Here is a 13,483-nt window from a genome sequence, read left to right on the forward strand (position 1 = left end):
ATGACTTCTTTCCCTTTATTCCCAGAATAAAGTCTAATAGCTCACAGTAACAATCCCTTTTAATCACACATCTAGACATACCTGACAACTCTGGTAATTCCAAAGAAAAAAAGATGTTTGGAGCATGACAAGGTTCCATCTCTGTTAACAAATAGTGTGCTGCTGTAGCTCGGTACCACCCACAAAACATTTTTGGAAATGCATAGTTTAGACAAGCTCTCCTGTGATCCTGTGGATAGACCACCCATTAGCTTTCTCTGCACACTGGTTGTGCTCCCCCTTCATGTCTTTTATCCCTTCTCTGTAGTTTTATCCAAAAAGAATGCACTCTTGAGACCGCAAGACGTTGTGTAAGAAGCACTGTAAACAGGGACGAGGAAACACACTTTGATCTGACAAACATATTAACATTGGGGCTCCTTAAAACACAGCAGGCTGGTCTCACATTGGCCTCATGGGAAACATAGCAGTACCTAATGTGTGTACTTTTAATAAGAAAATTTATTGCAAAATTTGTATTTTCAAATACTTCTGTGCAATGAACATTTTCCATCAACAAAATGAAGTATTTTTCCCAGAGGACTGGATTGTAAGTACAGCAAGAGGTCAATTAATACCAAGTTTTAGACTGGAAAAGGCAACACTCCAAGGTTTGTATTTTGATTAGAGTGGCAGTTCATTTTATCCTACATGTACATAAGAGACAATGAGCAGTGAATCCTTCAGTTATTATGCAAGTGTACAGGAGATATAAAAAAGGTTACGTGCCAATCTCTGAGACTCTTAAGTACAGTTTACAAACTCTTCTCCTCTGCCCTGGACTGCTTCCCAGTCCACCAAGTTATTTGCTGGTCCTATTTCTTAAGCAGTGTTCACTAAGTCTGAAGGCACTTAAACTATTCATTACACTAGCAAAAGAAAAGGAAAATACAGACCTTTACATGCAAGAAAGTAAATGCTTTTAACTAATTGGCTCTGTTTTTCAGGGGGGAATGTGAAGCACCACGTGCAGAACTTTCACTGCAGACTGTATGCAGGACAGGCTATAACCTCAGTCCTGAACAGTGACTTTATACTTTCCTCTCTCATCTCTGTGCCAACCATAAACTGAAAATCGTTAATGTTGACAATTAAATGGTCCTGATGGGGCCATCATCAGCTTCCTCAAAGGATAAATCCTGGCTTTTAATTCTTGGGGCATCAGAACCTGCAAAACATGCTCAAGATTCCCAAGCATATTAAACTGGCTGTCTTTACATCTCCCTCTGGCAGACCATCATTCCCCTTAGAAACAGACCTTCCTTCTAAAAAAACATGGTCTATGCTTCCACAAGGTACAGGAAGTTAGCTTGAGTTTTAAAGGAATCACTTTGCTGATTTACTAAAACTGGAGCAATATTTATTGCTGTAATCTTTATTACTTTGAAATAATATATAACTAAAGTAAAGTCAAGAAGGTTTTGAAATCTGCCTTCTGTTTTTTCTCTTTTTCTTCTAGGTCAAGCATCCGCTTTAGCTTAGAAAAGTGAAATTTGGAATTTCGGGGAGTCTTGGAAGCAGAGTTGGTTGTTGTCTGTCCAGATTCACGTGTCCTGAAAAACAAAAGATTCAAATGTCTTAAAGGGGAGAAATCAGAATTAACATAAAGTAACTGTGAAAATACGCATATATAATTTGAGTGAAAAATATCCAAGAGAAATAGTGTATTTTTATGTGCAAGTGCGCAGTCAGAAGTGTTACTTTGTCATGCAAATTTTAGGACAGACATTTTGCATTTAAGACACAAATGTAACTAGGTATTCTTTGCACAGAGTGGCTTTTCATGAGGATCTTTGATTTTAAAGGTTGGAAAGTTAAAATTGATCTCCTCAACTGTACCAAACACTATGTTATCAATTTAAACTTCATTAAATGACTGATCTAAAATCAACAAGATTTAATACACTCTACTTGGCAAAGGGCTGCTTCAAATAGGAAAGAAAGAGATACCTGGAAAGTGATGAGGGAGTGTTCCCCTTAGATCCCAACCTACTGCAGCTTATAGGTGTCATTTTCTTTGCGGACTGAATTTTTACATCTGGCGTCTTCAGGCTAGATTTGATACCTGGAGTGCCACAATTTTGTGTTTGGGCTGCCAGAAAATCCCTGCTTTTACCATAGTATCTTGTTGTTTTGTTGCAAGATTTGCAAGTAACCAGCTATGGAGAGAAGAAAGGAAGTATCAAGTTGTCTTTCAGTCTTTCCACCTTTATGTTATGAAGTCATTAAAAGAATTATTCAAACTGTTCTCCAAATACTGTGACACAAATTAAATATTTGCTTAAGTGAAACATGAGATACTAAAAAGTACAAAGATACACTTTGTAACTCATATTTTAATTCAGGCTTTTTAAGCTAAATACATCCTTTGGGTTTATCTAGAAATTACTCCAATTCCCTACAAACTAATTTCAGGGGACTGATAGTGCTGAATGTAATACTGTACAGTGATATACAGAGAACAACCCTGACAAGACAGCACTTGAACTGGGCAAAACATATTTTCAGTGTACAAGATACACTGAGTATACTGGAGTACTTCTATACATTGGGAATTTGGCTAAAAAATGTGACATTCTGTGTCATCGGAAGTCATTAGCATATTCTACCCCCAATGAAGTTATACTGCACCCTCTTCAGGGAATCTTGGAATAAAATATTTAAACTACTAAACTCTCAAACCCTCTCATCCATTTTACTAAAAACATCAAGTCTCGGGAACAAAGACAAGGCTTTGTATTACGGCAAAAGTACTTAGTACAACAAGGAGGATGTTCTAAACAAAGGGCACTTTCTCTTCTCTCTGTGCACCTCTAGGCTGCAGGGAACTTCAGCAGCACATCAGGCTGAGAGGTGCATCAGAACTGATCACATCACCCAGTCAGAGGCTGTCAGGCATTCCTGATATTCCTTACTGCCATGGCAACTACTCATACTAAGAGATATGAAAGTAATACAGCCAGACAGCTTTCTGAGGCACCAATTAGACTGACAGAAAAACAGGTATGTGACACATCTGGTTAAAAATAACACTCAAAAGACTGTCACAAAAATGTCTAAGCAGTTTTGAAAACATCTACACCAAATCATTCTTCATTTCGAAGTGTGTAAACTCATATAGTTTATTTAAAATTACATTTAGACATGCTGAAATGAAACATTTTTAGTTAAGTGTTTTGACTTCCTCTAGACATTATATTTTGTCAGCCTAACAAACTAAAAAAAAAAAAAGAAATAGCATTAACTATTTTAGTGCCGAGGTATTGACGTATTTTTACTTCTTCTAAATGAAATTCAGGTGGGAAACAAACTCAGCATTTCATGGTGACTTAGCACTGCGTGGAATATAAATAGAGGTGACCACTTTACAATGCAGGAATTACTGGATTAATCATAGCACTTCACAGCTAATTTCCATTCCCTGAAATGGATCAGCAGTTAACTCCAAAAATTTTTAAAGCCTTGAAACAGTCCCTATGTTATATGCCTTTTTATGCCAGAAGCAATCTAAAATCAAGTTCTACTTGCTAAGAAAGTTCTCAGAGGTTCAACCTGTCACATTACTGCTCGCATTAATTTCCAACCACACTGGAATTTTCATTTGCACAAGTCTCAGGTATTAGATTACAGGGATCTACATTGCTAATTTTGAAAGCTGCCAGTTGCTGACAGCATTTTTAAAGACTTAAGACAAGAAACACTTAAATCATAATCCACAGGACAAATTTAAACTGAACAAAACACAAGTACAGCAGACTGTAATTACATACCAAGATCAAAATATTACCCAGAGTTTAAACTGGACCTATTTAAACTGAATTTTAAACTACTCATATGAATGCACAGTGTGTCCCTAACAAACACTCTCCAGCTACACAATAAGTCTAAGAGCCCATCATCATTTCACAGGACACTGCTCTGTTCATCAGTTGCTTAAAGGGACAGTTCTTAATGTACCCTCAACATTCATGATACCAGAAAAATAAAGCAAACATGTCAGCTTGAAGAATCACAGAACATCTTGAGTTGGAAGGGACCCACATGCATCATCAAATTTCAGCTCCTGGCCCAGCAGAGGACATGCCAGGAATCCCAGCATGTGCCTGACTGAGAGTGCCGTGCCAGTGCTTCTTGAACTCCTGTCAGCCTTGGTGCTGTGACCCCTTCCTGTGGAGCCTGTTTCAGTGCCCAACCACCCTCTGGGCGAAGAACCTTTTCAGATGTCCTTTCTGAAACTCAACTTTGATCTACAATCTGGGGAGAGTGCCTTTATGAAGCATCTTATTTTGCTCTGACAGCCAAAAACCTTGGTGATTTATTCTTCAGTTTAAAATTTTTAATTGACTCTTTAATAATTCTTGGTTTCACAAAATTTACTCCTGTAACCACAAGACTCTTAGCCAAGAAAATTCCAAGTGTGCCAGCAACTGCTGGGCACAATAGGGTGCTGTCTCATTTATTACAAGAACCTTTCACATAACCTGTTTTAAAAGCAGTACATACCTTGGCAACACTAGATTAAATGTTTACTATTATTCTTCCAAAAGTAATTAAATGTCACATTCCTGAGTACTTTTAGGAAAAATAACTGAGGCCTCAAGAAAAACATCAACTTGTTGAAATTACCTCTGTAGTTTAGTTTTAAAAGTTTCTATAAATGGTAATATCCAGACGTATGTAAAAAACTCTATTAATACAGATGGCAATAGTAATGTGATGTAGCCATGAGAGGCTAGTGAAATACATGAAGTAAAGCTTGTGTCAAAACGTATGTGCTCAAAAAGTGATAAACTGAAACAAAGGCAGTACATGAGATGTTTGTGTAGCTTCCCTAACATGTGGGATCACAAGGTATTTTCTTGACAGTAAAGCTTACTGGTCTTGTGTTCATGATCTATTTATTGTGGAAGGTAGATTTTTAAAATGGCATTTATGCAGAGAAGTTATTCCAAAAAGAAAGGAAGAGTCTTATGCTCATGAAAAAGAAATGTGTGGGCTTCTCTTCTAAGAGAAAGATTTCTCTATCTTCTTTTTTTTTGCCACTGAAATAGGTACATGACATTTAGGGAAATATCATGTACATGTCAGTTCCAAATAACTGTGCTTACCAGAATGCTTCTTGACTCCCTGTACTTTCTCAAAAGCTTTGTCTGTTTCATGTTAAGCTTATGATTCTTTGCCTCTCGTTTAAGAACCTTCTCTATCTGTGGAGTCACTTTCATCTTTGGTTTGAGGCGCACTCGGTAGCTGTCAGGAACAAGGAACTGGAAGCAGTAAGGACATATCCTTTCTAATCCACGTTCATTACCTACAGATAAATAAAGGCAAAAGGATGAAATAAATACATTTTATAAGCAAACTTTAAAATGGTGTGTTTCAGTTTTAACATTACCTAGGTATATGTTTTTGTGTTTAAGGTAGCACTAGAACACAAGAGGAAGCTGAGCACCAGAATGTGCTGAGCACAATTCAGACTAAGTTAATGCATGGCACAAGTTTACACCATATGTAACTGTAGATTTTCTTGAAAAAATGCATATTCCTTCCCAAAGATCTTTAGCGAAGGAGGCTCACAATTCTGCCATGTAGGCACAATCTTCTACCAGATTAGGGACACCAAGGCCTTGTAAAGCTCTTTGCCCATTTCAAGTGAGAGAAGGCGACACGATCTCAGGCTAGAACGAAGGAACGCTCTGAGATAAATTTCAGATCCAACAAGAGACTCGCTCCTGGCATCTGCCATTATCTCCTGCTGCCGGAGCTGGACTCGGGCGCCTCTCCCTAAAGCCCCGAGGGACACCTGGCCCTGCTTCCTGGCGAGCTCGCCACCGCTGCTGGCAGCCCCGAGACACGGCCCTGCGGGGGCAGCGCAGGGGCAAGGGGCAAAGGGAGGGAAAGGGCGAGCCGGCATTCATTCCCACGCTCCCGTCCTCCCGCAGCGCTGCTCTCCCACGGCACGAGCCTCCGCCGGAGCGCGGCGGGCTCAGGGGGCGCCCGGCTCCGGAGCCCCCTCCTCCGGCCCCGGCTCCACCGCCTGCGCCCGGGGCCCCTCACTCGCCTCGGGAGTTGCGGAGCATCCACCTGCGCGGGAGAGAGGGAAAGCGTCAGGGCGCGACCGCCGGGCTCTCGCACCGCCCTTCCCAACCCCGCCGCGGTTCCTTACAGCAGGAATCGCGCCTGTCCCGGGCAGGTCCCCGCCAGCTGCTCCGCCGCCGCCAGCAGCCGCCGCCGCCCCATGGCGCCGAGCTCCCGCCCCACCGGAAGAATGGGAAGGGAAGGGAAGGCGAGCGATGTGCAGCGCTCGGCCGAGCCCCGGCGGCACCGCGGCCGCAGCGCCAGGGTACCGGGCTGGGGCGGGCCCCGGGCGAGGGGCAGGGCCGGGGCCGGCGCTGCAGGGCAGCGGGCTCCGCCTGCGGGCCCGGGGCTGGCCAGCGCGGGCAGAGGGGCCGGGGGAGCCGGGGCCGCCCCTCGCCCGCTCGGAGCGCGACACCCGGCTCAGGGAGCCGCCTGTGTCCCCGGCCGTGTGAAAAGTTTTTCCGGTAGGAAAGTTTTACCTCAGGGAATAAAAGGTGAGGAAGAGGTGCTTTAGGTTGAGGGCGGCAGAGCGCTTAGGCTGGCTCAGGTCGTGGAATCTCCTCTGGAGACATTCCAATCCTACCTGGATGCATTCCTGTGTCACCTGCTCCCGGGGACCCTGCCTTGGCACAGAGGCTGGACTGGATGATTTCCAGAGGTCCCTTCAAGCCGTAACAATAAAAAAAAAAAAAAAAAAAAAACAACCCAACCAAACTCCAAACCCCACACATTTCTCTGTGAGGGCTTGTCCGGTGAAAGATCTGCAGCAGCAGCTCCAGAAATCCACCTGATGCTCAGCTGTGCTGAACTTCATCTGTCACGCTCTCTATTGGAGGTGTCTTTTCCGTGGATTTTGGTGACTGCAGACTTGACTTTATCACTCTGCAAATGTGCTCCCAAAAAAAACCCCAAACAAACAAACAAAAAAAAAAAACCCAATAAACCAACAAAAAAACAACAAAAAACCCTATCAAAACCACAAACCTTCCCAAAAAAAACTCCCCTGCAACCCCCCCAAAAAACCCCAAAACCAAACCCCCAGCTTTTCACCGTTTGATGTGTGTTTTATTAATTCCCTCAGCCCTGCTCATTTGCTAGACATTTTTATCCTTTGATCTATTGGTAATGGTGTTCATTTAGGAGAGGTATTCAGCTGAGCAGGCTTCTATAGTCTGTCAAGGAATTTGAATAAATATAATTATTTCTTATTTTCTGACATGGAGTAGCCAAGGGCTTTAAAAATAGAAAAAGCAAAGGGAAAAAGAAATTTCAAGGCTTCCTTTAAGACAGCTTTACTGCACAGTCAATAAATCTGGACATGTTAATGAAATGTTGATAATAGCTACAATTAGGGCCTCTGTTCACTCTATTATTTTAATGAAACTAATTTTTTCAATCAACCTTTCAATGTTGCATTTTTGTTGCCTTGTTGCTGGCCCTAATTTTTGAGCGAACTCCTACCTTTTCTGAGTGGAAGAGCAGAGATGTCATGTAATATCCATTCAAAGTGCAACCAGTGTCCATCAGTCAACATATTTTTTGGCAAATGATATATTCCCATTTATTATCCTGGCGAGGGAAAATGAAAGTACTTTTTGAACACAAGTTAGCAAAAATAATTCCAACAGTTTTTTGAGGAGTCGGTCTGTGTCTATAATTTTTTAAACACGTTTGTTCCCTAGGGAAATTGGTTGTGGAGGAAGAATGGTGAGGCAAGATAGTGCTTTCCCAGCTGCTGCCTAGATAAAGGGAAATATGCTAGGGATTTCTTCTTTTGCCTGCAGCTGGGACCTGACTCCTCCCTGCCCCTGGAGTGGTGCAGGTGGGCCAGAGCATCTGCACCAGCACCGTGGATTAACTTTTTCTTGTGAGAACAAGTGCCTGAGCAGCCTGATTAACCAGCATGTGCTGTACTTATTAAGCAGTGACTAACACAATGCAAAGGATTCATTTATATTCACCCTCCTCCCCCCTCCACCTTCACTTTTACACTCTTTGTATCCCTGCCTTTTTCTCCCTCAGTGTCTTCCAGTCTGCCTGAAATGCTTGTACACTTTTTTTCTCCTGCTCCTGAGACAACTCTGGGCCATCCCTTTTTTTTTTTTTTTCTTAGTTTGCTGGATTCTCTTTGCATTATAGATCATCTTTGTCCAAAAAGCAGGGCAGACAGCCACTCCCAGTGCCATCCACACACAGGGTGATGTGCTTCATCCCGGGTCCCATCACATGAGGTTTTCCCATATCAGGTGTGGTGCTGAATGTGCTAAACAAAGCTCTAGAGACAAAGGGGAAATGGCCAAAAACCATGGCCTCAAATTCATGGCTCTCTACCAGCTCCTTCCTGCAGAACTCCCATCAAAAGGCAGTATTTCTGTGCATCCAATGCTGGCAGCACCAAACCCTTAAAACCAGACAACCCTCAGATCCCCGGCACAGTATTTATGGCATCAGTGGGATGAATTCATCCGCATTTCAAGGCAGAACACATTTGTCTCTACTTTTTCCTGGCTTTTGTTCACCAAAAAAAAAAAAAAAAAAAAAGCCCACGTTAGCAGAGCCGTGTTACAAACTGCTTCCCGCTTCTGTTGTTTTGTAGCCACCACGGCTGGCCAACAGGCTGTAAATCTTGCCTGGTGTTTTGTAACAAAGGAAAAAATAGAATGATTTGTGTTGACTTTTGGTCATCGTGTATCATTATCGATCCGGGGGAGGGCGGCGGGGAGCGCGTACCGCGTATCTGTTGCTCGCCGCTTCTCCGGGAAGGCGGCGTGAGGCAGCAGTCAGTAGAGGGCAATAGAGAAATACAGTTTGTGATGCCTAAAGGATTTGAAGCCCTGATTATGTGTTTACAGAAAAGAAAAAGAAGAAAAGAAGAGCCAGGAGGATAGGTTGTTCAGTTTACTACCGGAGACCTGACTGTGACAGACCACCAAGAAAACAAAATTTTCAAAGAGAGTAGAGAAGACCTTCTTTCTGCAGCATCTGCAAGTCTGTCCTTTTTTCTTCAGAGTTACGTAGGATAACTTAGCCAGAACTTACTGATGTCTGCATGTTCAGTGGACCCGGGAATGGACTGGAAGATGCGGAAACATACTCTTTGGAAGAAACAGAAGAGGAGGCATTTCAAAGATCCTGCAGGTGACAAAGGTGAGCAAACTCACAGCTTCTCTTTCATGTGAGATAATAAATGTTCAGTCAGCTGTATAAAAGTCATGAACACACTGAGTGATAGAAATTATATGAGAATTTTGCTTTTTCAGGCATGCTTCTGCATGATTCATTTTCTCACGGAAAAAAGAGGATAGTGATGCTACAAGGATAAGCATTTTCAAGCATATGTTATTTTGGAGACATGCTAAAAACAGTGACCTGGTTTATGTGTCATATTTTGTATTAGAACTGTTTGAAACGTGCTCATCGTTTTACAGGGTTTATGTGCTTAGTTCCTAGACTCTAGTTTACAGAGAAATGTATAAAAAAGATGTGACTGTTGTTGTTCCTTTTAGAGGGGATTTTTGCTCAGGTTTTAGACAAATATGATTTGCAGGTTTGGAGAAATTTATTAAGAGATTTTTGGATGCACAGTGGGAATACCCTCAGGTTTCTCAAAGGCTTTTTAATCAGAAAGATATTGAGAAGTGATAACTAAGAACACAGTAATAACAAAAGGTGTTAAGGCATAGAAATCAAGGGGGTGGCAGGGGGTTGGGAAAGCAGAAAAAACCACAGGAGACTAAGTTGGGAAATAAACATGTGAAACACTTTTCTATTGCCAAGATCTCAGCTGGTGTCACCATTACACTTGGAAAATATCCTCAGGATGCTGGGAACCATTAAAGCAGTACAGATTATCAGAAGATAAACTTCCACTTCAACTGCCACCACTACCAGAAGTGACCAATAAGAAATGTTAGGAAATGAAAGATGAAGAATCAAAGCATTGACATTCTGGGGATATCACAGAGCAAATGCAAGGGTATCTGGAGGTCAGTCAGACTACCCATTTGAAACAAGGCAGGCTGATAAAATAAATAAATCATATTCTGAAACAAACCATCAGCTTTTAAAAGAAAATTAAAGGACAAGTTATCTGGTGTTCCTCCTGAGCTTGGATTTATTTTGTAAGTGGTATCATAGGTGAGGTTATGACACAGTGATTTATCTATGCATTGAGTGCCAAAAACATGTAAAAGATTAGTGTGTTTTTTGTTAGTTTATGCATTGTTTAGAACACAGCTTCCTTACAGTTTGTACCTGAGGGAGGTGAAAGATAACGTATACAAAGCGTGCCACTATATCCTGTGGGTTGGCAACATCCATTTGATAGGGAATGGACCCAATGACTATCAGAATCCATCTGATCTTGAAAGCTACAAGTTCCGGTTTACAATTTTTTCTGCCTTTCATTCAATTTCCAGTACTCTACATCTTCTTCTATACTTGTAAATCCATTATCTCCAAATATAATAGAAATTAAAGATGGTATTGAACAAAAACCTCAGAGAGAAATATTCATGCAGCTTAATAGTGCCAACTGTTCTTTAAAGTGGTCTCTGGTAGAAATTATTAACTCTGTGTCTAGAATGTGAAGCTGTAGGGCAGTAAACATTCCCTTACAACTGATACCTATTTTCAGTGAAATTAGCAGGGTTGCTGTGTGGTGTTATGTCTCTACACATCCAGTCAAAGGGATTTTTGTAGTGGGGAGCCACACAGGTCAGCAGCTGGGGCTGAGGAGTGGGAGCTACTGCTCCTGGAAATCCAGGCCTTGCTTTGTCCCTGTGTGACTTTGTGGTACATTAGGCTTGTTTATGGTCAGCTCATGAAGTGGCCAGCCTGGCACCTTGCCCATGCCAAGGGCTGGGCTTTCAGTGGCAGGATGCAGATTGTACAAGGAGGCCCTCCTTCCATGGAGGTTATAGGAAAGGCCATTGCCAGGTTGCAGTGTCCTTCAGTATACAGACAAACATTTACTCCTGTGCCAATTCTGCCTGTAAGTCCTTGTTACCTTGAGTCATAATAAACTATTCCTTAATTTCGCTCACAGAGCAGTTGTCTAAAAATGTTGAAATCTCAAGCCGAAGTTTTACCTGTGAAAAAGATACTGCTAATTAATGTGTTAATTGTCATGTAAACCCCTTTGCTTAATGAGATGTGAAATAGCCCCTGCTGTTAGGAATATCAGTGTGCACAGGAGTTTGTCCCGGGCACTTAGGATCATTTATTGCTGTGCTGCAGCACAACCCAGGGCTGCTATTTCAGCCTCTTGCCAAAATAGAAACGTTTTACTTTCTGATGAGTCATCTGGGTTTCACTGAGATCTTGCAAGGTTCCCCCACCCTATTCTTCTTTGCTGTGTAGTCCAGGCCCTGCCCTGGAGGCCTTGCTTTCTCAGGGGAAGATGGGGTGGAACCTGCTTCAGCAGCTGTCAGCTCCACTCCTTAATTAACTTGGAGCAGACTGCTAATGAATGATACGGAGCGCTTTCCCTGTCACTGGAGCTGAACATGCAGCGTTCCCAGCCTTTTCTGGCCAGCAGTGTGGTAGGGCAGTGCTCGCAACTGAGTCGGAGTTTGCCACATGTTGTGCTAAATGTTCCCTGCATCAAGGCAGAAAGGGAACTAGGTCAACCAAAGGTGGCAGCTTTAATCTATTTTCCAGGTTGGTCATACTTACAAACGACACAGAAGAACTACACGTTTCAAGAAAATATTTCCTTGCTTTTTTTTTTTTTTTCCTTCTGGTTCAAAAGGGGGTAGAGGAAGACTTAATTTTTTCCTTTTTTTTTTTTTTTTTTTTTTGCTTTAAATTATTTCCTTTCCCTTCTAAGTCTGAATGATTTGTTCTAGGGTGGCACTAGTTTGGGCATGAGACCGGACTAGATGACATCTAGAGGTTTCCAACCTTACTCTGTAATTTTCAACAATCATGCTGTTATTTTAGATTCCTCCTGACTCCAAATTACCTGTGAGAGGAAAAAAAACCCCACCACTATTTAAAGACAATTTTCTTTCCCCTTAAGTTATTATTTTTATTCATTTGGAAATGCACCAGGGAAAATAAAAGCCACGTACTTCTAATAAATAATGGTGTTATGGAATAGCTCTTTGCAGTTGTTGGTTTCTGAGTTTTGTCATAAAATGCTTTAATTACCGTGCTCAGGCTGCTTTGCAGAATTGCTATTAGGTAGAAATGCAGTCAGCTGAGGGATAAATTGTTTGAGGGCTGTACTCCCTGCTGCAGTCAAAAAGTGACTTTTCACACCTGTTTATAGTATCCTAAGTTGGTCTTGTGTTTGAAAGCTGGTGTCATCGCTGATTCTTCCAGGTCTGTGCCTGGTGACTCAGATGGTAAGAAGGAGTGAAGTATTTACTGCTAAAGTATGTGAAATAATATTAATTTTAAAAATCCATATTGCTTTCTCAGTAATCCATTTTAGCTAAATTCATTCCAAATTATACTGTTTGCCCAGCTGACATCCTTAATTCATCACCCTGGCTGAAACCAAGATCTTCAAAGCCATTTACAACAGCTAAACAAACATGTCTTTCATTAGCTTCGATTATAATGCCTGATGAAGTGCACAGAGGATCTGAATCTTTAGAGATGACAGTGATGGATATGATTTAGGCACAGGAGAGGTAACAGAATCAGGCTGATGCTTAGAGTGAGCTTTAATCCAGAGTTTCACAGTCAAATATAGGTGGATGGTGCAGCGCTTCGTATCTGCTTCAAAACTGCTGCTGCTGCTGCTGAGGCACAACATATTGTAACTGCACTAGGAAGTGAGCACTTGGGTTTTCATTGCTGGTAATGGGGCCTGTCCCCAAAACCTACTCCTCCTTTAAAGGATAAACTGGATGTAACTACCTCCTAAGTGTGAAGCAGCTACAGTAAAGAGGAAAATCTTCACGTGGTATCAATTTAATTAGAATGCAGTATCAGTGCCTTGATTAGTGATGGAAAACAGGAAACTTCTTCAATGAGGGTTGTATTATAGCTGCACAATTCCGCAGCAGTGAAAGGATTTAACCTTTGTCAAGTTGGCCTGCATGCAAGGCCCTCGGCTTTCCTGTGCCCCTCAGAGACTTCGTGCAGAAAACAAAACAGCAAAGGGTAGATAATTCAGCAGGAGATTTATTTTTCTAAAATCCAGAGGCCTCTGCTTAAGCATCCCAAGCCATAAAAAGCTCACAGTAGTTGTATGCACATATGTTAAACAAACATCATCAGTGTTGTGTTAACTTGTTGCTTATTTGGAGTGTGGAGAGGGGCTGATGCAATCTCAGGTCTTTTTCAAGAAGGCACACATCCATATGTTTTATCTATTCTTTTCATTATTATTAGATAAAGCTAACAGTGATGTCCA

The 13,483-nt window shown here is 41.8% G+C and overlaps 1 protein-coding gene and 1 long non-coding RNA gene across 7 annotated transcripts in view; one reads left to right on the forward strand and one right to left on the reverse strand.

Moving 5' to 3' along the window:
• Positions 1 to 483: 483 nt before the first annotated feature.
• C2H18orf21 (chromosome 2 C18orf21 homolog) lies at positions 484 to 6,368 on the reverse strand. The gene is made up of 5 exons (XM_038126846.1): positions 6,203 to 6,368; positions 6,098 to 6,120; positions 5,148 to 5,347; positions 1,990 to 2,198; positions 484 to 1,592 (listed from the first exon to the last, which is right to left on the reverse strand). Exons 1-5 carry the CDS (start codon positions 6,274 to 6,276, stop codon positions 1,439 to 1,441), a joined length of 660 nt encoding a protein of 219 aa, XP_037982774.1. The 5' UTR covers positions 6,277 to 6,368; the 3' UTR covers positions 484 to 1,438.
• Positions 6,369 to 8,853: 2,485 nt separating this feature from the next.
• Positions 8,854 to 13,483, forward strand: part of LOC119697415 — a 101,341-nt gene continuing 96,711 nt past the window's right edge. For 5 of the 6 annotated variants that reach the window (XR_005255841.1, XR_005255842.1, XR_005255839.1 and 2 more), the window contains exon 1: positions 8,854 to 9,261. This is a non-coding gene — a long non-coding RNA (uncharacterized LOC119697415). The remainder of the gene's footprint in view (positions 9,262 to 13,483) is intronic. The other variant, XR_005255844.1, reaches the window with a different exon arrangement.

Source organism: Motacilla alba, chromosome 2 (genome assembly GCF_015832195.1).
Source record: "Motacilla alba alba isolate MOTALB_02 chromosome 2, Motacilla_alba_V1.0_pri, whole genome shotgun sequence".
Taxonomy (NCBI): domain Eukaryota; kingdom Metazoa; phylum Chordata; class Aves; order Passeriformes; family Motacillidae; genus Motacilla; species Motacilla alba.